At 45.4% G+C, this 26,207-nt stretch overlaps 1 protein-coding gene across 9 annotated transcripts in view; it reads left to right on the top strand.

Moving 5' to 3' along the window:
• The window catches only part of RAP1GAP2 (RAP1 GTPase activating protein 2), a 299,993-nt gene that overhangs the window by 231,299 nt on the left and 42,487 nt on the right, over window positions 1-26,207 (top strand). For all 9 annotated transcript variants that reach the window (XM_077969813.1, XM_077969814.1, XM_028835883.2 and 6 more), the window contains 4 exons: window positions 10,967-11,045; window positions 11,858-11,911; window positions 15,684-15,767; window positions 21,916-22,016. In XM_077969813.1, the coding sequence (XP_077825939.1) occupies window positions 10,967-11,045; window positions 11,858-11,911; window positions 15,684-15,767; window positions 21,916-22,016 (318 nt within the window). The remainder of the gene's footprint in view (window positions 1-10,966; window positions 11,046-11,857; window positions 11,912-15,683; window positions 15,768-21,915; window positions 22,017-26,207) is intronic.

Below are 26,207 nucleotides of genomic sequence, written 5' to 3' on the forward strand. Positions count from 1 at the left end.
TTTTACTGCTGCATACTATTCCATTGCATGGATGTGAAATAATTTATTTAATACATCCCCTGGGCCAGGCATGGTGGCTCGCACCTGTAAGTAATCTCAGCACTTTGGGAGGCCGAGGCAGATGGATCATCTGAGGTCAGGAGTTCAAGACCAGCCTGGCTAACATGGCAAAACCCTATCTGTACTAAAAATGGAAAAATTAGCTGGGCGTGGTTATGTGTACCTATAACCCTAGCTACTTGGGAGGCTGAGGCAGGAGAATCACTTGAACCCAGGAGACGGAGATTGCAGTGAGCTGAGATGGCGCCACTACACTCCAGCCCGGGCGACAGAGCGAGACTGTCTCAAAAAAATAAAAAAATAAAATAAAAATAATAATACATCCCTTGTTAATGACCATTGCCAATATTTTGGTAACACAGTAATGATTAAATGAATAACCTTGTGCAGACGTCAATTTTTATGGATTATGATGGTTTCTCAGATGAGATAGCTAGGTTAAAACATAACTGCATTTGTATTTTGATAGATAATGTTAAATTACCCTTTGTAGGGGCTATATAAATTCGAACTTTCACCAGCAATGTATCAAAGTGCTTTTTATTCCAAAGCCTCTTCGGTAGAATGTATTGTCAAACACTTGGATTTTTGCCAATCTGATAGATGAGAATAGTATTTAGTGTTGCTTAAATTTATAATCTTAATATGAATCAGTTGGACATCTCTTCATATATTTAAGAACCGCTTCTATTTATTTGCTGTGAACTGTCTGTTTGTAAGCTTTGCTTCTTTTTAAATTGGGCTGTTATTTAAGATTCTATTTTTTAAAATCTTGGCTAGGCACACTGGCTCACGCCTATAATCCTAGCACTTTGGGAGGCTGAGGTGGGAGGATCACTTCAACCCAGGAGTTCAAGACCAGCCTGGGCAACATAGGGAGATCCCATCTCTTTAAAAAAGAAAAAAATTAGCTGGGTGAAGTGGCACACACCTGTGGTCCCAGCTACTCAGGAGGCTGAGGCAGGAGGATTGCTTGAGCCTGGGAGGTAGAGGCTACAATGAGCCATGATTGTGCCACTGCACTACAGCCTGGGTGACAGAACAAGACCCTATTTTTAAATAAATAAATAAATTAAATCAATCAATAAATCAACCTATGTAACTAACTTACTTGTAGGTAATTATTGATAGCAGCTATATTTAGGAACTTTTGAACCATGGAGTAAACCTAAATACATTTCAAAGAACAAATTCTCTGCTGGATGTATTCACCTTCAATTTGATGATAAAACTAGCAATTAATAACAAAATAATGATTTTTAACAACCCATTAAACCACTCAGAAGTAAACAGTCCCAATACTTTCTTAAGGAGCTGTTTTTTTGGAGACGGAGTCTCGCTCTGTCGCCCAGGCTGGAGTGCAGTGGTGCGATCTCAGCTCACTACAAGCTCCACCTCCCGGGTTCACACCATTCTCCTGCCTCAGCCTCCCAAGTAGCTGGGACTACAGGCGGCCGTCACCTCGCCCGGCTAATTTTTTTGTCTTTTTTAGTAGAGATGGGGTTTCACTGTGTTAGCCAGGATAGTCTCGATCTCTTGACCTCGTGATCCGCCCGCCTCAGCCTCCCAAAGTGCTGGGATTACAGGCGTGAGCCACCGCGCCCGGCCTCTTAAGTAGCTTTTAGGCCAAACAGAATAGAAGCTGCAGTTACAGAATATTTATAAAATAATGACATTTATAAGATTATACTTAAAACCTTTGGGTTGTATTCAAAGCAATCCTTAGAAGAAAATTCATTACCTTAAATGGTTTCCTATTAAATAAGAAAAAAACTACCGGGCGTGTTGGCTCAGGCTTGTAATCCAAGCATTTTGGGAGGGTCACTTGAGTCCAGGAGTTCAAGACCAGCCTAGACAATAGAATGGACCTCATCTTTACAAAAATAAAAGTAATAGTAACACAGTAAAATAAAAATAAGAATGGTACTCATGAGTTGCTATTATTGTTAGCATCTTCTCCATGTCTCATTTTCCTCCTCTGTGAAATGATGATGGGAGCATGTACCTTGAAATTATTGAGTGCTTACGTGTCCTGGTGAGTGAGGACCTGACATGTTGTAGCTGCTCAGTAATGGTGGCTATTATTATTATTATTATTACCAATATTGTTACCTAAAGAAAGACAGAGGAAGGAATTCACAAAAATTGAAGCAGAAATAAATAAACTAAAAATAAAAAGAATTTGAGACTTGATACACCTAGGTTTCTTTTGGAAGAAGCAATAAGATAGGTAACTAGCTAGTCAAATATAGATGAGAAGAGAAAATAAGAATATACAAAATTAGTCATAAAAAGATGCATGACCACAGATGTGGAGATTAAATGATTACTAATGGATGCTGTGTTCAACTCATGCTATTAAATTGCTTCTGTTTCTAATTTTATTTGAAATTTTATTTGAAACAGATGCCTTTCTAGGAAAGTTTGCCAGACGTAACTTAAGATGAGGTAAAAAAAGAAACCTGAACAAACCAGCAACTGGAGAAGAAATTGAAAAAGTTCTCAAAGAATTATCTCTTCAAATGTTTCTAGATCTAGATGGCCTTGCAGGAAGGTGTTTTAAACTTTAAAGGAACAGATTTTATGTTATTTAAACTGTTCCAGAGAAAAGAAAAAAAGAAAAATATGGAAAGCTTCCCAATTAATTTAATAATGCTTAAAAGATCTTTATGGGCTGGGTGCGGTGGCTCACGCCTGTAATCCCAGCACTTTGGGAGGCCAAGGTGAGCAGATCACCTGAGGTCAGGAGTTCATGACCAGCCTGGCCAACATGGTGAAACCCTGTCTCTACTAATAATACAAAAAAATTAGCTGGACTTTGTGGTGCACACCTGTAATCGCAGTGTGCCAAGATCGTGCCATTGCACTCCAGCCTGGGCAACAACAGTGAAACCCCTTCTCCAAAAAAAAAAAAAAAAAAAAAAAAAGATCTTTTTGAAAAAAAATCAGTGAAATGAGATACAAAAACAAAGAGGTAGGGGCCAGTATTCCTTATGAATATAGAAATCAATGTTCTAAATAAAATATCAGTCTCAGAAGCTCAAATCTAAGTAGACTATGAGGAATAATTCACTATAGCCAAGAAAGAGTTATTTTACGAATGCAGGATGGTTAATATTAGGAAATTCATTCAGTGTTTGTTTACCTAAGGCTTCATATATGCCAGACTTTGTCTAGTGTAGAGACACTGTGAGGAATGAGTTCTTGTGACTTGCCCATAGAAGGCATTCAGTCTAAATGCACTGCATTTTAGAGATTCTTGTTTCTGTTCTCCGTCTTACTCATCTTCTTAGGAACATGGATCACTATAGGCTAGTGAGAGTGATGCGAGGCGTAGGTGGTGAGGGAGAACTGAAGGGAATGTGGAGGGTGTGTCTGAGTGTGTGTAGGGTTGATAAATGATGCTAGAGAAGTAAGAAAAGGCTAGATCCTATACCGATGATGTTTAGGAGCTCGGATTTTATCCTAAGAGTCATAGGAGAGGTACTGAAGGGAGAAGGTCATGATCAGATTTGCACAGTAGAATGATCACCCTGGCGCCGGGCACGGTGGCTCACGCCTGTCATCCCAGCACTTTGGGAGGCCGAGGCAGGTGGATCATGAGGTCAGGAGTTCGAGACCAGCCTGGCCAACATGGTGAGACCCTGTCTCTGCTAAAAATACAAAAATTAGCCAGGCATGGTCGCGGGCGCCTGTAATCCCAGCTACTCGGGAGACTGAGGCAGGAGAATTGCATGAACCCGGGAGGAGGAGGTTGCAGTTAGCCGAGATAGTGCCACTGCACTCCAGCCTGGGCGACAGAGCGAGACTCCATCTCCCAAAAAAAGGAAATAAAAGAGAATGACCACTCTGGCTAGAATAAGAAGAATGGCATAGAGGAAAGGCAAGGCCAGAAGCAGGAAGGTGAGTCAGGAGGCTGCTGTGATGAGCCAGGTGATGATCACAGGTGATGATCCAGACCACCAAGACTGCCTGATGCAAAGGCCGCTAGAGCTGTGCTAAGCACCAGCCATGATGGGGACTGAACCAAGGTGGTCTGCACTGCGAGTACAGGAAAGGAGGTGGAAAATTCCAAAACACCTGGGAAAAACCCAGGAAGACATTCAAAAACGCCAACAAGTGGGAGATGAATTTACTGCAGATGAAATTCAAATAATGGTCCACTTTCAAAATGACTTAAATATATTTAAGATCTTAATAAGATTAAAGAACGAATAGCATCCGTAAAATGGTTCATAAATTGTGATGCAGACAAATGAATCAAGATCTCATGGTTGTAAAAGTAAAACAGGCTGGGCGCTATGGCTCACGCCTGTAATCCCAGCACTTTGGGTGGCCAAGGCAGGTGGATCACCTGAGTTCAGGAGTTCGAGACCAGGCTGGACAGCATGGCGAAAGCCTGTCTCTACTAAATATATAAAAACTAGCCAAATGTGGTGGCGGGTGCCTGTAATCCCAGCTACACAGGAGGCTGAGGCAGGAGAATCACTTGAACCTGGGAGGTGGAGGTTGCAGTGAGCCGAGATCACACCGCTGCACTCCAGCCTCGGCGACAAGAGCAAGACTCCATCTCAACAAACAAAAGGAAGACTGTAAAATTGTTGGGAGCTCAAGAAATAATTGTAGAAATAAACTTAACACATGGGATAAAATCTAGTCTGTTTAAATAATGAATTTATGAATCGGAAGATAGACCCAAGGAATTCCTGCAGAACTCAGCACAGATCGAGAGATGAAGTATATGAAAAAGAAGATATGTGGATAATAGACTGGGAGGCCCCAGCATTTGTCTCAAAGACATTCCAGAAGCAAAGAATAGACTAGTGAACAAATATCCAAAAAAGTATTAGCTGAGAATGTTTCAGAATTGAAGAAAGCACACACCATGCTGCTGAAAGTGATTTAAAAACAAAACAATACTTCCAGACATGTTGAAGGGAAACATCAGAGATAAAAGATTTTAAAAATTTTAAAAAATTTAAAAAGCTGTCTGAGGATACAGGCAAGATAATCTACGATCTAATGAGAACTAGGCTGAGAATAGATTTCTCCTTATTCATGATAGTTGTTAAAGACAATGGGGCAATATCTTTCAAGTGTTTAAAAAAAGAAAGAAGGAAAATAACCCTCAACCTAAAATTCTATACCTAGAAAAGCCAAAGACAAAGTAAAACTGCTTTCAGACATAAAAAAATGAAGGGAGTGTCCCACTCGGGCTCTTTCTGAAAGAATTGCTGAAGGATATACTTCAGTCAGAAGAAAAGAAAAACCAGAAAAGATTTAATTAGAAAGTGACAAGAAATAGGTAAAGTATGTTGATAAATTTAATTACTGACGGTAAAAAGTGGGTTTTCTTTTGCATGTTTAAAAGGAGGTTTGAACTAAATTTATAAACTGAAGTAGCAAGGACAATGGGAAGGAAAAAATGTTCAGTGGATAAAAGTATACTCTGTTGTTTCTTATTTATGCCCCTCAGGAGAGAGAATACAATCTTAGAGTTTGATGAAAAAAATATAAATAGATGTATTGGAAGATACAGAAATACAGTCTATAGCAAATTAGTAGGAGATCAAAAGAGGATTAACAAAAAGAAAGCAAAAAAAAAAATTCAATTGTAGGTAGGAAAGGAAGAGAAAAAAGGAAAGAAAACACAAGGAATAGAAAATATAAAATGATGGTTTAGAAATAACTTCAGGCCAGTCATGGTGGCTCCCGCCTGTAATCCCAGCACTTTGGGAAGCCAAGGTGGGCGGATCACCTGAGAACAGGAGTTTGAGACTAGCCTGGCCAACATGGTGAAACCCCGTTTCTACTACAAATACAAAATATTAGCTGGGCATGGTGGCCTGTGCCTGTAATCCCAGCTACTCTGGAGGCTGAGGCAGGAGAATTGCTTGAACCTGGGAGGCGGAGGTTTCTATGAGCCGAAATCGTGCCACTCTATTCCAGCCTGGGTGACAGAGCAAGACTCCGTCTCAAAAAAAAAAAAAAAAAAAAAAAAGAAATAGTTTCAGATACGATAGTCATTGCAATAAGTATAAATAGATTAAATTAGCCTATTACAATACCAGCCTATCAGATTGAATTAAAAATATAGCTATATTCTACTTACAAGAGACATACCTAAAGAAAAATGGTGTGGAAAGATTTAAAATAAAGGGATGGAAAAAGATACGCTGAAAAATACTATGAAAGTTGGCATAGCAATAGTAATATCAGACAAAATAGATTTTCAGGACAAAAAGACTAGGGATGATGTACTCCTTTGTAACGTGGAATTCTTCTTCCCCACTCCTGATGTTTCCTGTGGCATAGAGGGAATACTTTCGTGTAACACCCGGGCTGTCTTCGCCCTCTTTGATGGGCGTGTTAGGGGGCAGGAACTCACATGTGTAGCTGTGTTCCTTCCCCCTTTTCCTCTTGGACCGAGCTGCCCTGTGCAGTAAGTCTCACCCAGCAGCCTTATGGGAGGGGGCTTGCCCTTGGCCAGCACTGCCTGTGACTGGGTGGGTAAGTTGGGCTGATTCTGGTGTTTAGTTAGACCCGTTTCATCTTCACGCTAAGCTGTGTGCTCCCACGTGGTAGTGATTTTGACTCCGAACACCTTACTCTGTTGTTTCTTTGCTTTTGAATTTGTTCAGAAACTGGGCAGGGAGTCATTCTTCCAGGTTCCCAGAGGCCTTGGCTTATGTGATAATAAAGAGGGCACGTTCTGTTCTTCATCACCCAGATGTTCTGTGAACATGCTCCGTCCACCCAGAATATCTAACAGTCATGAGCTTGTGCTTAATAACATGATCTTGAATTTTAAAAAGCAAAACGGAGAGAAATAGAAGGAGAAGTAGCCAGATACTCAGGTATAGTGGGAGATTTTGACGACATTGCTGAGAAACCAGTGGATTGAGCAGGCAAAAAATTGTGAGGTTATGGAAGACTTGAACAATACAGTTAACAAATTCGATCTTGGCTAATGTGTATTCCTGCTCTTAACAAAAGAAAAAATACCGTTTTTCAAGCTTGTGTGGAGTGGGAAAAAGTAAAAGTCCATGTATTAAAGTCAACACATTTCAAATAATATTATTTAGATTATGTTCCTTGAATATAAGACAAATTATCAACAATTAAAATACTGGAGAGGAAAAAAATCTCATATTTGGAAAGTTAAAAACTTTAAAAACATAACTAATGGACTAAAGAGGAGGTCACAAAAGAACTGACAAAATATTTAGAACTACATGACAGTGAAAATACTATGTATCAAATTGTGTGGGCTGCAGTTAAAGTGGTATTTAGAGAGAGATGTATAGTTCTAAATGCACTTTAAAAAAAGATTAAATGAGTAAGTATGTAAGTCAGGAAGTTGGAAAAAGAGTAGTAGAAAAACTCTGAAGAAAATAGAAGGAAGGAAGTAAAAAAGACGAGAATAGACTAGTGAAGTAGGAAGCAAAAATAAAAAAGGATAGAGATGGTAAAAGAAAAAATCCAAAAGGTATCTCTTCGAAAAGACTAATAAGATCGATAAACCTCCAGCTAAAACTGATAAGGGAAAACAAGGAAAAGATACAAACAGGCCGGGCACAGTGGCTCACCCCTGTAATCCCAGCACTTTGGGAGGCCGAGGCAGGTAGACCATATGAAGTCAGGAGTTTGAGGCCAGCCTGGCCAGCATGGTGAAACCCCGTCTCTACTAAAAATACAACAGAATTAGGCATCTGTAATCCCAGCTACTCGGGAGGCTGAGGCAGGAGAATCACTTGAACCTGGGAGGTGGAGGTTGCAGTGAGCTGAGATGGCGCCGCTGCACTCCAGCCTGGGCGACAAGATTGAAACTCCATCTCGAAAAAAAAAAAAAGAAGAAGAAAGAAAGAAAAGATACAAATAGTATTGCAGCAGCAAAGGTGAGGACGATTACAGACAGAGATGAAGTCTTCAGAGAATACCAAAAACAACTTTGTACCAATGTGCTTAATGCTTTTATATAAAAATATAAATTACCAAAATTGACTCAATAAGGAGTAGAAAACCTAAACATTTACCACTGAAGAATTTGAATTAGTACCCAAAGTATCCTCCTATAAAAACAGCAGGCCTAGAGATGTCACAGACTAGTTTTAGCAAACCTTTAAGGAATGAGAAAATCTCATTTAAACTGTTTAAAAGGATCAGGCTGGGCGTGGTGGCTCACGCCTGTAATCCCAGCACTTTGGGAGGCCGAGGTGGGTGGATCACCTGAGGTCAGGAGCTTGAGAGCAGCCTGGCCAACATGGGGAAACTTCGTCTCTACTAAAAATATAAAAATTAGCTGGACGTGGTGGCGCGCGCCTGTAATCCCAGCTACTCGGGAGGCTGAGGCAGGAGAATTGCTCGAACCCGGGAGGTGGAGGTTGCAGTGAGACGAGATGCCACTGCACTTCACCCTGGGCAACAGAGCGAGACTCCGTCTTAAAAAAAAAAAAAGGGATGAGAAGCTACCTAGCAATTTTATAAGACTGCAATAACACCTTGATATCAAAACCTGGAAAGGAAAATACAAGAAAATAAAAAATAGGCCGATGTTGCTTTTGAACAGAGCTGTGAAAATCTAAATAAAATACGGTAGTCTCATATTCGTGGGGGAAATAGTCCGAGACCCCCAGTGGATGCCCGAAATGTCATATAGTCCCAAACCTGATTGCCATCAACAGAAACACCTCTGTTTATATCTTTCGCCCACACATGTCATCCTTTTTTCATCTTAACTAAGCATTTATGCACTGTGGCCATAACTTTTGCAGTTTGAGGTGCAACAGCAAAACTAGCAATAATTTTCTTTTTCCTTCTTCACAATTTCATCCGTACCATGGATCTCAGCAACCTTAGCATATAATTTTCTTTCCTAATTAAGAACTTTCACCTTTCAACTTAAAGGAGGCACTTAACAGTTTCTCTTTGTCATATCTGAAGTGCCAGCATCACTCATGGGCCTTGCACTTTGGGGCCATTATTAGTATGATAAGGGTGAGGGTGACTTGAACACAGGCAGTGAGATACTGCAACGGTCCATCCAATCACTGAGATGGCCGCTAAGTGACCGATGGGTAGGGAGCGTGTAGGGCGTGGATACGGTGGACAGAGTGAGAATTCACGTCCCAGATGGATGGACTGGGATGGCGGAAGATTTCATCATGCTATTCAGGACAGCACAAAATTGAAAACTTATGAATTATTTCTGGAATTTTCCCTTTAATATTTTTTTGGCCGTGGTCGACCACAGGTTACTGAAACTGGGGGAAGCAAAACCGTGGATAAGGGGGACTGCTGTATTAATAAATGGAATTCAGCCGGGTACCGTGGCTCACCCCTGTAATCCCAGCCCTTTGGGAGGCGGAGGCGGGTGGATCATCTGAGGTCAGGAGTTCGAGACCAGACTGGCCAACATAGTGAAACCCTGTCTCTACTAAAAATATAAAAAATTAGCCAGGCATGGTGACGAGCACCAGTAATCCCAGCTACTTGGGAGCCTACGGCAGGAGAATGTCTTGAAACTGGGAGGCGGAGGTTGCAGTGAGCCAAGTTCGCGCCATTGCACTCCAGCCTGGGCAACAAGAGCGAAACTCTGTCTCAAATAATAAATAAATAAAAATAAAAAATAAAAAAATTCAGGATATTAAAAACAATATGTCAGAAGTAAGTGGACTTTTACCCATGGAATCAAAAAATGGCTCAACAGAAATGTAATTCACCAGGTCAACAGATTAAAAACCATATGGTTATCTCCTCAGATGCAGAAAAGCATTCAGTAAAATCCAGCATTTTCATAATGTGCTAAATGAATCAGGGGATCAGGCTAAATTTAGACTCTCATGGTGAATCCCGTTATGAAGCAGATTTCATCCCACTTAGATTTTGAGTAAACCCAGATTTTGAAATACTAGGTTTTCTTTTCATAAAGGTTTAATTTCATGACAGAACCCAAATATATCCAGAAGCTGTGCTCAGTTCTTTGGGAGAACAGAAAAACCTACAAACAAACCAAAAAATAATGGCGACCTTATTTGCATTTCCCGTATTTCAGTAGCAGACAGATGTATCAGGCATGTTGTTTTTTGTTTTTTTGAGACAGAGTCTTGCTCTGTTGCCCAGGCTAGAGTACAATGGCATGATCTTGGCTCACTGCAACCCCTGCTTCCCGGGTTCAAGTGATTCTCCTGCCTCAGCCTCCCAAGTAGCTGGGATTACAGGCACCCACCACCACGCCCAACTAATTTTTGTATTTTTAGTAGAGACGGGGTTTCACCACATTGGCCTGGCTGGTCTCGAACTCCTGACCTCGTGATCCACCCTCTTTGGCCTCCCAAAGTGCTTGGATTCCAGGTGTGAGCCACCGCCCCCAGCCAGGCATGTTCTTTACATAGCTGCCTCCCCAGCCATACCTAAGTAGGATTCCGTTTTCGCACCATGTGAGTGTGGTACCCAGTGTGTGGTTGGCTCATCTGAGGCCGATCTGGCCTCAGAGAGTCCTGAAGCCAGAGTCCTGTGTGCTGCGATCTCAACCACCTTCCTCATTGACCGTTTCTTTTCTTTTCTTCTTTTTTTGAGATGGAGTCTCACTCTTGTTGCCCAGGCTGGAGTGCAGTGGTGCGATCTCGACTTACTGCAACCTCTGTCTCCCGGGTTCAAGCGATTCTCCTGCCTCAGTCTCCCAAGTAGCTGGGATTTACAGGCGTCCGCCGCCACGCGTGGCTAATTTTTTTTGTATTTTTAGTAGAGATGGGGTTTCACCACGTTGGACAGGCTGGTCTCAAACTCTTGACCTCAAGTGATCCGCCCTCCTTGGCCTCCCAAAGTACTGAGATGACAGGCCCGATCCCCTGCGCCCTCACTGACTGTTTCTTAGGGATGTCCTTTTCTCTCCCGTCTTGTGCAGGTCCAAACTGAAGACGGTGCATGAGCGGATCCCCTTGGCTGGACTGAGCAAGCTTCCCAGTGTCCCTCAGATTGCAAAGGTGAGAGACCAACCAACCTGTGAGAGAAGGCGGCTTCCTCTCTCAGCCCAGGGCTGGCCTCTGGAGTGGGGTGCAGGCGCGTCCTGGGTAGGCTCAGCCCTTCGGGAAGGGGTGGCCGCTTTACTCTTTGGCCCTTGACCGCACTGATGGGGGTCCGGGAGGGCTGTGGGCAGATGCCTCTGTCATTCTTACATCCTCCACAGCTCATCCTTGTTGCGGAGGCTGCTTAGAAACAGTATCCTCCATGAACAGCTAGTTTGGGAGGTGAGAGAAGTAGAAGGACGGGGCCGGATGTGCTGAGCGCCGTAGGACGTCCGTGGAGGGGTGGGGCAGGGTGGCCAGGGGAGCCTTCACAGCAGAGGAGAGGCCTGAGTTGGGCTGAAGGATGATCCAGATTGAGCACCCCCTTGAGTGAGGAGCCTGCGAACCTGGGAACTGAGTTAGCAAAGTGGGGTGAGCGAGACAGTCAGCTGGGTTGGTTGGACCCTCACTCTGGGAGCAGGAATGTCACAGAATTGTGCTGGATACGTTTGGTGGCAGTCGTGGGCTGGATGGTTTTTGGCCTTGTCTTCAGGCCGGAACGGAGACGAGCCTCAGGCTCTGTCTAATCCCTTCCCGCACTTTATCAGCAAACCCCGGAAAGGGTAGTCGACTTGCCTGGGCACGTGTTAGTGAGCGGCAGGCAGAATCCCGGCCCAGGCCTCCTGACCCACGTGCCTCACCCTCCCATGCTGCGTTGTCCCGGTGGGCAGAGGAGCCCAGATGTCCTCTGCAGATGTCATCCTTGACCTGCGTGTTCTTCTCCCTTTCAGGCTTTCTGTGATGATGCAGTGGGACTGAGATTCAACCCTGTCCTGTACCCCAAGGTGAGGACCTTCATGCCTCCCAGCACAGGGGCCCTGCCGCTCGGCGAGGATTTGCAGACCTGTGGCTTTTTGGGCAGTTCTCTCTCATGCCTCCCAACACAGGGGCCCTGCCGCTTGGCGAGGATTTGCAGATCTGTGGCTTTTTGGGGAGTTCTCTGCATCGTAGTGGGGTTTCGTGGGGTCTCCCTCTCTCCCTGCCCACCCCTTCACAAGCTGGTCCACTGGGAACCCATCCTCAGCCATGCCCAGGTCTCCGGCCCAGTTGAGTTGGTCCCCAGGCTACTGTGAAGGTGACAGAGGGTAGCAGTGTTGTAGCTTCTCCAGCACACCTCAGTGGTACCTCCCTGAGGCCAGTGCTGCAGGGGTCGTGACTCTGTCGCTGGCGGCTGGTGCAGATCCAGTCTGCTGTCACAGAGGGGCGGGAGGTACAGCAGGCAGACGCTCACAAAGAAGAGAAAGGCCAGACAGCTGCCCCCCGCATTGCCCGTGTTACTGCAGCTCTCAGGCCGTATGAGCCTCTGCTGCCTTCATTTATAAACCGACTGGTTTTCTGATACCAGTTTCCTTTGCATTGGTCTGATATTGACCCCAGTTCTCATATGGGAATGTGAGTGGGAAGAGAAGCAATAATAATAAACCCACTGAAGAATAATTGTGGCATGAGAGGACTTACATCCCCCACGGACAGTGAATTGCTTGAAATTGGCCACAGGAAAAGACCCCGTGCGTCGGCTGCCTCTTCATGGGCCGGCAGGCTCTGGAGAGGGAAAATGGAAGCAGAGCCGTGCTTCTGTCTGGGTCACGCTGCAGCAGCTGAGGCCTGCTGGGGCCGGCTCTGTCTATCCTCTTAGTCCCAACTCTGACAACCAGGACCCATGAGATGAAATGTCTGGTGAGGAAGAGAGGCCCCGTCCCAGTGGAGACATCCAGAATCCCCTGGAACAAACACCTTTTTTTTTTTTTTTTTTGAGACAGAGTAAGGCTCTGTCACCCAGGCTGGAGTGCAGTGGCGTAATCTCGGCTCACTGCAAACCCCGCCTCCCGGGTTCAAGCGATTCTCCTGCCTCAGCCTCCCAAGTAGCTGGAACTGGTGGTGCCCGCCACCATGCCCAGCTAATTTTTGTATTTTTAGTAGAGACGGGCATTTCACCATGTTGGCCAGGATGGTCTCGAACTGACCTCAGGTGATCTGCCCTCCTTGGCCTCCCAAAGTGCTGGGATGACAGGCGTGCGCCCCCGCGCCTGGCTGGAACAAACGCTTTCAGTGTCCATGATCAGGCATGTCACTCTCAGAAGCAGCCATGTATCCCTCTGCAGGGGCTGAGCGAATGGCGGAGTCCTCTCCTGCACAGAGCCTTTCGTCTTCCACGTGCCTCTGTTGCACTATTTTAGCATCTGTTGATACCGGGAGCATGCTACACTTCATTGAACATTTTCTCTCATTGAGACTGACCTCCCCTTTATAATGACAACTGAATGAGTGGGGTTTAACCAAACATTAAAACCCCATCATAAAGGTCTAACTTAACTACAGGTTTGGCAATTTTGGTTGTCAACTCATAGCCACCGAGAGAACCAATGGTGTTTATTTGCCCAGTTCTCTCTATCGCTTGGAAAGCCTCGGGCCTTGGTAGTAATGGAAGAGCAGCTGTATTTTCATGTTTTCTATATTTGAAGGACCGCTGAGTCTGACTGGGATGTACATCTGGCTGAGATGCGCACATGTGTGTGTTTTTAAAATTTGCAGAGTTTAGAACATCCTTTGGAAGTTCTCCATGGCCTGGTGCCTCTCCCTGGCAGGGCAGCTGTTCCTCCCCTGTGACTCACCCAGGCAGGAGTGGAGGGAGGCTCCAGCGCCCTCGCCGGGGGAGCTGCGAAGCGTCCGTTTCCCCAGACAGCTGACAGCTGAGAGCCTCCCAGAGATATACAGTGTGTGGCAACTTCACACAGGCCACAGATTCCAGCCAATAAGTTGTTCCTGGTTTGTTCTTCCTCTCGCATAACGTGTGGCTGAATCCCTCCTTTTTTTTTTTTCGAACGTCACATTTCATGTTGTCACCACTACACTTCAAATCTACATTGTGCAAAGTGGCCAGAAAGCACACCACGGTAATGGACCAAACTCTGAGATTGAACCTTTCACCCCAGTGCCTTCTTGGGCTCTTTTGATACTAAACACGTTTCTCATTCAAGTGAATTGAAATGCGTTAGTTGGGTTGATTCTCGGGAGCCTCATAAAATACAAAACAAAACAAAAACAAAGATATTGCGCCATTTTTGTTCAGTAATGTAATGTTTGTGTCTTTCGTAGCAAATAATTACTTCATTGAAGTTAAAACTTCCAAACATAACTTATTAATAGTCTTCAAATTCAGCTGAGATCACTCAAGTTGAAAGTACTCTGCTAAACACAGATAACTTAAAATAACTTTAACAGTTAATTGTCCATAACACCCACCAAGGTTGTTTTCCTAGACCAGTTTTAAGACGATCCATTAGTATTCCTTGCACAGGTGAAAAATGATACTCAATTTTCTTGTCTTTTTATTTTTAATGTAAAAGTTGGAAGGGACCTTCAAGTTTCAAGTGTCCACACTGAGAATCCCTCCTTTTTATTGCTGAGATTATCCCAACACTCCCAAATCTTTTCTTCCCCAATAAGCTGGTTCAGCTCTGATATTTCTGGAAGGTCATATAGCTGTTGATGATGATGGTGATGCTGGCTGCTCTGTGCTCAATTCTTTCTTGTTGAATCTTCATAACCACACATCTGCATTTAACAGAAGAGGAAACTGAGCTCCAGAGAAGCAGCTCACTCAAAGCTACATAGGTAAAAACAGTGGATTCAAAGCTGAAGTTTAGGCTGGGCGTGGTAGCTCACGCCTGTAACCTCAGCCCTTTGAGAGGCCGAGGTGGGTGGATCACTTGAGGTCAGGAGTTCGAGACCAGCCTGGCCAACATGGTGAAACCCCCGTCTCTACTAAAAATACAAAAATTAGCCGGCGTGATGGTGGGGACCTGTAATCCCAACTGCTCGGGAGGCTGAGGCAGGAGACTCGCTTGAACCCAGGAGGCGGAGGTTGCAGTGAGCCGAGACCACGCCACTGAACTCCAGCCTGGGGGACAGAGCGAGACTCCGCCTCAAAAACAAACAAACAAAAAAACCCCAAAATACCTGGAGTTTAACTTTTCTGATCTCAGTCATCACCTCTGTGATGCGTGATGGAAAATGAGATAGGGCAGGAGTCAGGTTGTAAACATTCCTTCTTTGCCTATTGTATTGGGGTATGTTCCTCCTTAGCGTGTTCTCCTCAGAGACCTCTCATTTCATGCGGAGGGGATTGACGTGTGGTCAGGAGCGGTGACTTGCTGAGAATCGCGCTGCTGGTTGGAGGTGGAATTAGGCCTACAGTTATCCTTGCTGACCAGTTTTGGGGTTCTGGCTTCACTTTTGACACCACAGATTCAACACGGGGGTCAAATAAACTGCTGGACACGTGTGCCCCCGAGCCTTGGCTGGCACATCTGGGCAGGAGTGGAATGAGCGATACAGTGGTTTGGTTCCTACTGGAGAAGCCCAAGTTCTAGAAGCTAGCTGACTCTGGAGCTGCCGCCTGACTGTCTCCTTACTATTTCTTTCCCTCCGTGTATGTGGAGGTTTCATACCCGGGGACACATTCTCTACCCAATTGGGTGCTTCTCCTTCCCTGTGCTTTCTCTCTTGCTTCCGAATTGAACAAATGTTGATTTTTTTTCTTGCCACATTTTCCAGGCCTCCCAAATGATTGTGTCCTATGATGAGCATGAAGTCAACAACACATTCAAATTCGGAGTCATTTATCAAAAAGCCAGGCAGGTAAGCAACACCGTCCATACCGGTGACCGTATCCCGTGGTTTCTCACTTAGGACTCTTTTTATCCCCACCCTGAACGCGGGAGCCCTGACCTGCGTTCTTAAGCATTTGGAATACAATGGTCCCATTTAAGGTATGAATTAGACTGGAGGTGGCAGAACTTTCCAGCAAGGCTACTTCTTACAAAAAGGTCTGCACGTCCTTAAACAGGGATGTCGTTTTTTTCATATAGCAAATTCTCACTCTTCCCGGCTGCCTCAGCTTATATGTATTTATGGGCTGCTGGTTATAAGAAAAACCAGACTAGGTCGAGGGAATGGAGGAGCATAGGCTGCTCTCTCCTTGCCCAAATTTCTCCCCAGTGGGAATGAACTTTTTCTCCCCGAACTTGAGTATTGTGATGGATGGGTGGGTGCGTCTCTTCACGACTCTGTTCCGTGACGTCATGTTGGCAGCTTGAAGTCAACCGTGGTGGAAGTATTTACTCTATGAAAATTGGCAAACACCAGGGTTTCTATCTTCCTCCTTTGGAGAGTCAGTGACTCAAAATTTGCCAGCACACCACTGCTCAGCCTGTCTTTGGTAGCACTCACACGTTGCTTTGGAGTTAACTGGCCAGAATCATGTTTCTCAAAATGTGTTCCGTGAATGCTGGTCTGATGGTGTACTCCGTGAGCAAATGACCTGGGGAGGCATTGTCACTTGTGTGGGGACCTTTTAAAGGCTTTAAGAACCCCCAAAGTAAAGGACAATTTATAACTTTGTTGAACTTAGTGGTTTCCGTACTTACATAAACTTCCCGTCTTCCTTACCTCTTTCCTACCACGAACAATTATTAACATCCCAAGTAGAGGGGTTAACTGAACACACGGTTTCCTCACCGAGGCTCTTTGAGAGGAAAGTTCCACGCCCCTTTCATCTTTGTATCATCTAAGAGCCTTGCCTATAAATACACCTTCATATAAATACACTCCATTGTTATGTGAATTAATGAATTAATAAAAATGTTGGCCCTACTAATGGCAGGTTAATAGTATCTTCTGATGTTATCTCTTTTTTTTTTTTTTTTTTTGCATGATGATATCTTTCTTGGTTAGACGACACCTGATGTTCTCATTTAGAGATATTGGACCTTAAGAGACACGTGTTTGCTTAAAAATATTCTAATTAGATGAAGAGTTTAGGATCTGCAAGACTAACACTGATGAATCTTATAATTTAAGGGAGATTATTCAGGTAGCTACTGTAATCATTTTCACATATTACATTTTTATTTTATATAGCTTTGCTAATAAAACCCCCTAATGAAAGTTCTTTGCTTGTGAAATTTACCAAAGCAGAGCTTGTGAGGTGATTATAATCCAATGTTCCAGCAAAGTTATAATTACTGAACATGAGCCATCCATCTCGGAGAGGGAGTCTGTGTATTGTTTATGTGCCTGATGCTGCTGTGGGGGAAAAAGCCAAGAAGATAATTTTTTTTTTTTTTTTTAAAGAACCTAGGCAGATTGTTGTTTTGCACACCTGCTTCTGGGGGACATTTAATATGAACATTTGTTGCCTCCAAGCCCTATGCTGGTCTCCGGATAGAAATGAGCTTCACCTAAGTCTTGTGTTTGCTGTGCACTGTGCCGTGCGCTCTGGGGGATACGGCGATAACTAAGACCCCTCCCTGAGTGCGTGGTCAAGCTCAAGGCCAGTATCAAAGTAATGGCAAGGCAACTCTCAGGCTGGATGTGAATCCTGCAAGAGAAGTGCGTGTCCCAGAGCACACGCGCTGGATTGTTTTTCTAGTGAGAGATGTAGGTTGCCTGGAGGCAGCTGCTCTTCCACACTCTGGCCTCATGACCTGGGGCAAGTAGGACATGCGGCTAGAGTTGTGACACCTTCATGGCATGCTATAGATCAGGGATTGGCAAACTTGTTTGGGTAAAGGGCCAGAGAGTAAATATTTTAGATTTCATGGGCCTTGGAGTCTCTGTGATAGCTGCTCACCTTTGCCTTGCTGGTGCAGAAGTAGCAATAGACAATAGATAAATGAGTTGGCCTGTCTGCGTTCCAATAAAACTTTATCGATAAACACAGGCAGCAGGCCAGACTCGGCCCCTGGGCTGCAGTTAGTTGGCCCCTTCTAGAGTGCAGAGTTTCCCAGCCTTCAGACATTCACAGACCGTATCCAGGATCCGTATCATAGCATTTGTTTCACCCTATGCCACTGTTAATATCTTTATCACACCTATACTGTTAACTGAATATTTTCTTCAAAAAGTTTTTTTGAAACTTCCATGCATTTATTTTTTATTTTTATTTTTATTTTTTTGAGACGGAGTTTTGCTCTCGTTGCCTAAACTGGAGTGCAATGTCGCGATCTTGGCTCACTGCAACCTCCGCTTCCCGGGTTCAAGCAATTCTGCCTCAGTCCCCCGAGTAGCCCGGGATTACAGGCAGCCACCACCACACCTGGATAATTTTGTATTTGTAATAGAGACGGGGTTTCACCGTGTTGGTCAGGCTGGTCTCGAACTCCCGACCTCAGGTGATCACCCATCTCAGCCTCCCAAAGTGCTGGGATTACAGGTGTGAGCCACCGCGCCCAGCCACATGCATTTATTTTTAAAGGAAATTTTATATCACTCCTCTAACTGGAAAACCAGTATCATTTATCGTGAAATGAAGGTAATTCTAAAATAAATTCTATAAAAAGCAAAATAGAATTGTTGAAATCTATCAGATTCTGTTACCTGTTGAAGGCGTGGAGCCTGAGGTCTGCTTTTTGTTGTTGTTATTGTTACAATTACCTTCTGAAGACATTCTGTTGAAGTGATTGGTAGGCTAGAGTGTTTTTGTATCGTCTGCAGCTCTTCATGGCAGCCTGTGCATGTTTGCAGAACCTCAGCTGTTTGCAGATCCTGCCACTGTGGGTAGAGCCTGTTGAACAGGCCCTGTTTGAAGCCTGTTACTGTTTGCAGAGCTCGCTACTGTTTTCAACTTTGATTTTTACAAAATTAGTCAGGCGTGGTGGTGGGCACCTATAGTCCCAGCTACTTGGGAGTCTAAGGCAGGAGAATCGCTTGAACCTGGGAGGCAGAGGTTGCAGTGAGCCGAGATTGTGCCATTGCACTCCAGCCAGAGCAGCAAGAGCGAAACTCCATCTCAAAAAAAAAAAAAAAAAAATTACTAACCTTTTTATCTTTAGGTATTTGTAGATTCACATAGAGTTGTAAAAAATGATACAGTGAGATCTCATGTACCCTTTACCTACTTTCCCCCCAAAGTAATGTCTTACAAAATGATAGCACAATACTGCAACCAGGATGTGGACATCAGTCTCTCAGCTCCGGTCCGTAACCCCTGACAACCGCTCATCTGTTCTCCAATTTCTAAAACATTGTTATTTCAAAACGATATATAAATGGAGTCATATAGTATATAACCATTTGACATTGGCTTTTTTCCAGTCAGCAAGATGAATCCAGGTTCTTGGGTGTATCAATACTGTGTTCTTTTTCGTTGCTGAGTAGTATTCCATGGTATTATAACGGTACCACAGTTCGTGTGTAACCATCACCCACTGAAAGCCATTTTTGGCTATTATGAATAAAGTTGCTGTGAACATCTGTATGTAGGTTTTTGTGTGAACATAAGTTTTCATTTCTCTGGGATAAATGCTTAGGAATACAGCTGCTGTGTTGTATGATAATTATGTGTTTAGTTTTGTAAGAAACTGCCAGCTGGGCGAAGTGGCTCACGCCTATAATCCCAGCACTTTGGGAGGCCGAGGTGGGTGGATCACGAGGGCAGGAGATTGAGGCCATCCTGGCTAACGCGGTGAAACCCCGTCTCTCCTAAAAATACAAAAAAAAATCAGCCAGGTGTGGTGGTGGGCACCTGTAGTCCCAGCTACTCGGGAGGCTGGGGCAGGAGAATTGCTTGAACACAGGAGGCGGAGGTTGCTGTGAGCTGAGATTGCGCCACTGCACTCCAGCCTGGGCGACAGAGCGAGACTCCGTCTGAAAAAGACTCCATCTCTAAAGAAAAAAGAAACTGCAAACTGTTTTCTAGAGTGGTTCTTCTCACCAGCAATGATCCAGTTTCTCTATAACCTTGCCAGCATTTGGTGTTGTGACTATTTTTTATTTTAACCATTCTGATAGTTGTGTAACGATATTACCTTATGGTTTTAATTTGCATTTCTCGAATGGCTAATGATGTTGGACATCTTTTCATGTGCTTATTTGCCATCTGTATATCCTCTCAAGGGAAATGCCTGTTCATGTCTTTTGTTTTTTTGAGACAGGGTCTCACTCTGTCACCCAGGCTGGAGTGCAGTGGTGCGATCTCGGCTCACTGCAACCTCTGCCTCCCAGGTTCCAGTGATCCTCCCACCTCAGCCTCCCAGGTAGCTGGGACTACAGGCACTTGCCACCATGCCCAGCTGATTTTTGCATTTTTAGTAGAGACGAAGTTTCGCCATGTCGGCCAGGCTGGTTTTGAACTCTGGACCTCAAGTGATCCGCCTGCCTTGGCCTCCCATAGTGCTGGAATTACAGGCGTGAGCCACTGCACCTGGCTGTTTTCATGTCTTTTGACCATTTTCTAATTGGATTTTTTTAAACTGTTGAGTTAAAAATATTTTTTAAAATAACAGCTTTATTGAGCACATCAGCATAATTCTCATACCGTATAATTCATAGTTATGTAATTTATATCTCAATAAAGTATACAATTCAGTGGTTTGTAGTGTAACCACAGAATTGTGCACCTGTCCTCACTACAGAACATTTTCATCACTCCCAAAAGAAACCCCACACGCACCAGCAGTCACTCCCCATCCCTCTTTCCTTTAGCTCCTGCCAACCCTAATCTAATTTCTGTCTCTATAGATTTGCCTATTCTAGACCTTTTACAAATGGAATCATAATATGTGGCCTTTTGTGTCTGGTTTCTTTCACTCAGCGTAATGTTTTCAGGGTTTATCCAGGTCATAGTATGTATCAGCACGTTGTTCCTTGTTTATGGCCAGATAATATTCCATTGTGTGGATAGCCCACATTTTGTCTATCTATTCCTCGGAAGGACATTTGGGTTCTTTCTCCTTTAGGGCTATTACAAATAGTGCTGCTATTGATATTCATGTATACATTTTCTGTGGACATGGACGTGTTTTCATTTCTCTTTGGTATATACCTGAGAGTGAAGTTGCCGGATCCGGCAACTTTGGTTTATACCTCATATACAAGTTTGGTATATACCTCAGAGTGAAGTTTCTGGATCCTATGGTGACTCTGTGTTTAGCCTTTGGTATATGCCTGGATCCTATGGTGACTGTAGTTAACCTTCAGTATGTGCCTGGATCCTATGGTGACTCTGTGGTTAGCCTTTGGTATATGCCCGGGAGTGAAGTCGCCGGATCCTATGGTGACTGTGTTTAGCCTTCGGTGTATGCCAGGGAGTGAAGTTGCCAAGTCATATGGTGACTCTGCATTTAGCCTTTTGAGGAACTGCCGGACTGCTTTCCGCAGTGGCTGTGTCATTTTCCATTTTCAGCAGCAGCGTGTGATGGTTCTGGTTTCTCCACACCCTCACCAACACTTGTTATTACCTTTTATTGCCTTTATTTTTCATCGTGGCCGCCCTAGTAAGTGGGAAGTGGTATATCATTGTGGTTTTGATTACTTTAGAGTTTTGAGAGTTCTTTATATTTTCCTTTCTTTTTTTTTTTGAGACAAGGTCTCACTCTGTCACCCAGACTGGCGTGCAATGGCATGATCTTGGCTCACTGCAACCTCTGCTTCCCAGGCTCAAGCAATTCTCCTGTCTCAGTCTGCTGAGTAGCTGGGGTTACAGGCACCCACCACTATGCCCAGTTACTTTTTGTCTTTTTAGTAGAGATGGGGTTTCACCATGTTGGCCAGGCTGGTCTTGAACTCCTGACCTCAAGTGATCCAACCACCTCACTCACTGCTGGGAGTGAGTCTCCACCAGTCTGTCCTCCCTCTGCCCCAGTCCCACCGAGGGCAGCTACGGTGGATGTGCTGGGAGATAGGGAGAGAGGAAGAAAGGGACCAGGTGTCTGGGCAACCATATTCCTTCCTTTAGCATCACAAAGGATTTTTCTAATTCCTGCCCTTATTCCTGTTTCTCTTTCAGACCCTGGAGGAGGAGCTATTTGGGAACAATGAGGAGAGCCCAGCTTTTAAGGAGTTCTTGGACCTGCTGGGGGACACGATCACACTGCAGGATTTCAAAGGGTGGGTTTTAGCCAAGTGACAGCTCTAGTTCCATCAACAAGGGCACTAGAGGAAGGGCAAGGGGCAGACAGCTCAGTCCTCAGGGAGCACGTGAGAGTTAAAAACACACAAGAAATGAGGGATGGCTTTCCAGGATCTGATCACTCACTGTATTCCTAAGGAATCAGGGGTCCAAGGAGTGATCCAGTGTGGCAGATTTCCCTGAAGGCATTCACGTTTGGCCCTGTACTTGCCTTCCTACTTACCTTTGGCCCAGACTGAGAATGGGAGGAATCCACCTTCCCTGTCACTCACCTGCCAGGTGTGTGGGAAAGGGAGCCCCATGCAGTTTTGGGGGGAAATGACCTGTTTTGTTTTATTTTTTATTTTTTTATTTTTGGAGACAGAGTCTTGCTTTGTCTATGCTTTTTTTTTTTTCTTTGAGACGGAGTCTCACTCTGTCACCCAGGCTGGAGTGCAGTGGCACGATCTCGGCTCACTGCAACCTCCGCCTCCCGGGTTCACGCCATTCTCCTGCCTCAGCCTCCTGAGTAGCTGGGACTACAGGCGCCGCCACCTCGCCCGGCTAGTTTTTTGTATTTTTAGTAGAGACGGGGTTTCACCATGTTAGCCAGGATGGTCTCGATCTCCTGACCTCGTGATCTGCCTGCTTTGGCCTCCCAAAGTGCTGGGATTACAGGCGTGAGCCACTGTGCCCGGCCTGCTTTTTTTCTTTGAGACGGAGTCATGCTCTGTCGCCAGGCTGGAGCGCAGCGGTGCGATCTCGGCTCACTGCAACCTTTGTCTCCTGGGTCCAAGTTATTCTCCTGCATCAGCCTCCCAAGTAGCTGGGATTACAGGCGCCTGCCACCACGCCTGGCTAATTTTTGTATTTTTAGTAGAGACAGGGTTTTACCATTTTGGTCAGGATGGTCTTGATCTTCTAACCTCGTAATCTGCCCGCCTCGGCCTCCCAAAGTGCTGGGATTACAGGCGTGAGCCATTGCGCCTGGCCCAGTCTATGTTTTTTTAAGTGGGTAGTAAGATAGAACACTGGGGCCATTGCTTGGAAAACTCTGACCCTTGATTTTCCTTGGCCAAGGCCACATTTGGGATGAGTCCAGACCTGGCCAGCCTGTTTTGTCCTTGGTGGCTGGCACATGGCTCCGGGTCCCAGAATGCCTTACTCCAGCAGCCAGATTGACATGAGCTCCTCACATCGGGTGTGAAAATACCTAAACCAGAGCCTGGCATGCAGCAGAGGTTCACTAATCGCTTTCTTCCTCTGCTTCCTTCTCTATCCTTACTCCTCCTTTTTCCTTTCCTCTCTTCCTCCATCTTCTCCCTCCCTCAAGGTCATCTTGGCTGTCTGGAGTCAGTCACACCCTGGATAAAACCCCCGCTCCACCACTTATGAGCTCTGTGACTTTGGATAAGTGATGTGACCTCTACAAGCTTCAGTTTCCTCACTGTAAAAAGGGAGATGAAGGGCCAGGCACAGTGGCTCACGCCTGTGATCCCTGGGAGGGATCCTTTGGGAGGCTGAGGCGGGTGGATCACGAGGTCAGGAGTTCAAGACCAGCCTGGCCAATATGGGGAAACCCCGTCTCCACTAAAAATACAAAACACACACACACTAGCCAGGTGTGGTAGCGTGGACCTGTAGTCCCAGCTACTCTGGAGGCTGAGGCAGGAGAATCTCTTGAACCTACAAGGCGGAGGTTGCAGTGAGCCAAGATTGCGCCACTGCATTCCAGCCTGGGCAACAGAGGGAGACTCCATCTCAAAAAAAAAAAAAAAAAAGGGAGATAAAGATAGTGTCAGCCCTACAAGGTTTTGGGGGGAATTAAGATAAGATAATGCTCACCAAACACTTAAGCAAGTGCCATGCACTGGTAGTCGTTATTGTTATTGTTCTTATTTTGCTATCTTTCATTGACTTTGAGATGCTATCATTATAAGACAGATTCTGTGACAAAATGTGAAAAAATGACCAGGGATGGTGGGTCACACCTGTAATCCCAGCACTTTGGGAGGCCGAGACAGGTGGATCACCTGAGCCCAGAAGTTTGGGACCAGCCTGGGCAATATGATGAGACCCTGTCACTGCAAAAATATGAAAAATTATAAAAATTAGGGCCAGGCACAGTGGCTCACGCCTGTAATCCCAGCACTCTGAGAGGCCAAGGTGGGCGGATCACGAGTTCAGGAGATCGAGACCATCCTGGCTAACACGGTGAAACCCTGTCTCTATTAAAAATACAAAAAATTAGCCAGGCATGGTGGCGGGCACCAGTAGTTCCAGGTACTCAGGAGGCTGAGGCAGGAGAATGGTGTGAACCCGGGAGGTGGAGCTTGCGGTGAGCCGAGATCCGGCCACTGCACTCCAGCCTGGGCGACAGAGCGAGATTCTGTCTCAAAAAAAACACAAAAAACAAAAAATTAGCCGACTGTTGTGGTGTGCTCCTGTGGTCCCGGCTACTTGGGAGGCTGAGGTGGGGAGGATCACATGAGCCCAGGAGGTTGAGGCTGCAGTGAGCTGTGATTATACCATTGCACTCCACCGTGGATGATAGAGTGAACACTGGACTCAAACCAAAACAAAACGTGGTCCTTAGAATAGGTGAAATACAGTATATTAAAGCCCAGAAGGTCCTCAGAGATATGAAATTCTATCCCTTTATTTTATGGAGGCCTAGAGAGACTAAACGAATTGTCCACGATCATGTGCTGATTTAGTGGCAGAAGCAGGTCTAGAACCCGGAGCTCCTGACCCCTTGTCCAGCATCCTTTCTGCCATGCCAGGCTGGACACATTTTCTGGCTTGATTGTAGTGTTGGGGGTGCTGAGATTCCAGGTCCATCTTATTTCATTTTCTTTTTTTTTCTTTTTTTTTTTTTTTTTGAGACGGAGTCTCGCTTTGTTACCTGGGCTGGAGTGCAGTGGCCGGATCTTAGCTCACTGCAAGCTCCGCCTCCCGGGTTCACGCCATTCTCCTGCCTCAGCCTCCTAAGTAGCTGGGACTACAGGCGCCCGCCACCTCGCCCGGCTAGTTTTTTGTACTTTTTAGTAGAGACGGGGTTTCACCGTGTTAGCCAGGATGGTCTCGATCTCCTGACCTCGTGATCCCCCCGTCTCGGCCTCCCAAAGTGCTGGGATTACAGGCTTGAGCCACCGCGCCCAACCTCATTTTCTTAAAGGAAACTGCATCTGCTGAAGACTGATCAAGGCTGGCAGCCGTGTGTATAAAGGCAGAAGGGACAGCTCCTGGAAGCCCACCCGGTTCCTTAGTGCCTTTCTTTCTTCCTGTGAGGAGACAGCCAGAGAACGGACTTCCCTGGATACTCCCAGGCTGGGTGCTGCGGTGGTTGGGCCTCTATCTCAGGGACTAGCGGGGCACGAGTCGAGCATCTGCCGCCCCTTCTGGCTGACTCCCGATGCTCCTCTATTGGGCTCCCCACCAACCAACAGGATGGCCGGCTGCCCTAGCTCTGGGCAGAGGACTTGGACATGGCCTTGCAGAGAGCAAAGAAAGGCCTGTGCCCAGCCTTGGGGGCCATTGGCACTGGGGACGGGCATTTGTTTGGGATTGTGGATGGATGAGTTTCCTTCCCATATAACCATCCAGTGTAGAGTGGACACCGCCAAGGCTTGAAATGGAGGTTCTGCTTTGTCTTCCTTCCTTCCTTCCTTCCTTCCTTCCTTCCTTCCTTCCTTCCTTCCTTCCTTCCTTCCTTCCTTCCCTCCCTCCCTCCCTCCCTCCCTCCCTCCCTTTCTTTATTGATGGAGTCTCACTCTTGTTGCCCAGGCTGAAGTGCCGTGGTGCCATCTTAGCTCACTGTAACCTCCGCCTCCTGGGTTCAAGCGATTCTCCTGCCTCAGCCTCCTGAGTAGCTGGGATTACAGGAATGGGCCACCATGTCTGGCTAACTTTTGTATTTTTAGTAGACACGGGGTTTCACCATGTTGGCCAGGCTGGTCTCGAATTGCTGACCTCAGGTGATCTGCCTGCCTCACCCTCCCAAAGTGCTGGCATGACAGGCGTGAGCCACTGTGCCTGGCCAGCTTTGTCTTTAAATAATGGATTTGTGGGTAGAGTGCCAGGGCTGATATACCTGGAAGAACAGATCTACATGCTTTTCCCACATCACAGCTTGCTCTGCCCTCAGCTCTCCTGTCTTGTCATGATAGAGTGAACCCCTGACTCAAACC

This window comes from Macaca mulatta, chromosome 16 (genome assembly GCF_049350105.2).
Source record: "Macaca mulatta isolate MMU2019108-1 chromosome 16, T2T-MMU8v2.0, whole genome shotgun sequence".
Taxonomy (NCBI): domain Eukaryota; kingdom Metazoa; phylum Chordata; class Mammalia; order Primates; family Cercopithecidae; genus Macaca; species Macaca mulatta.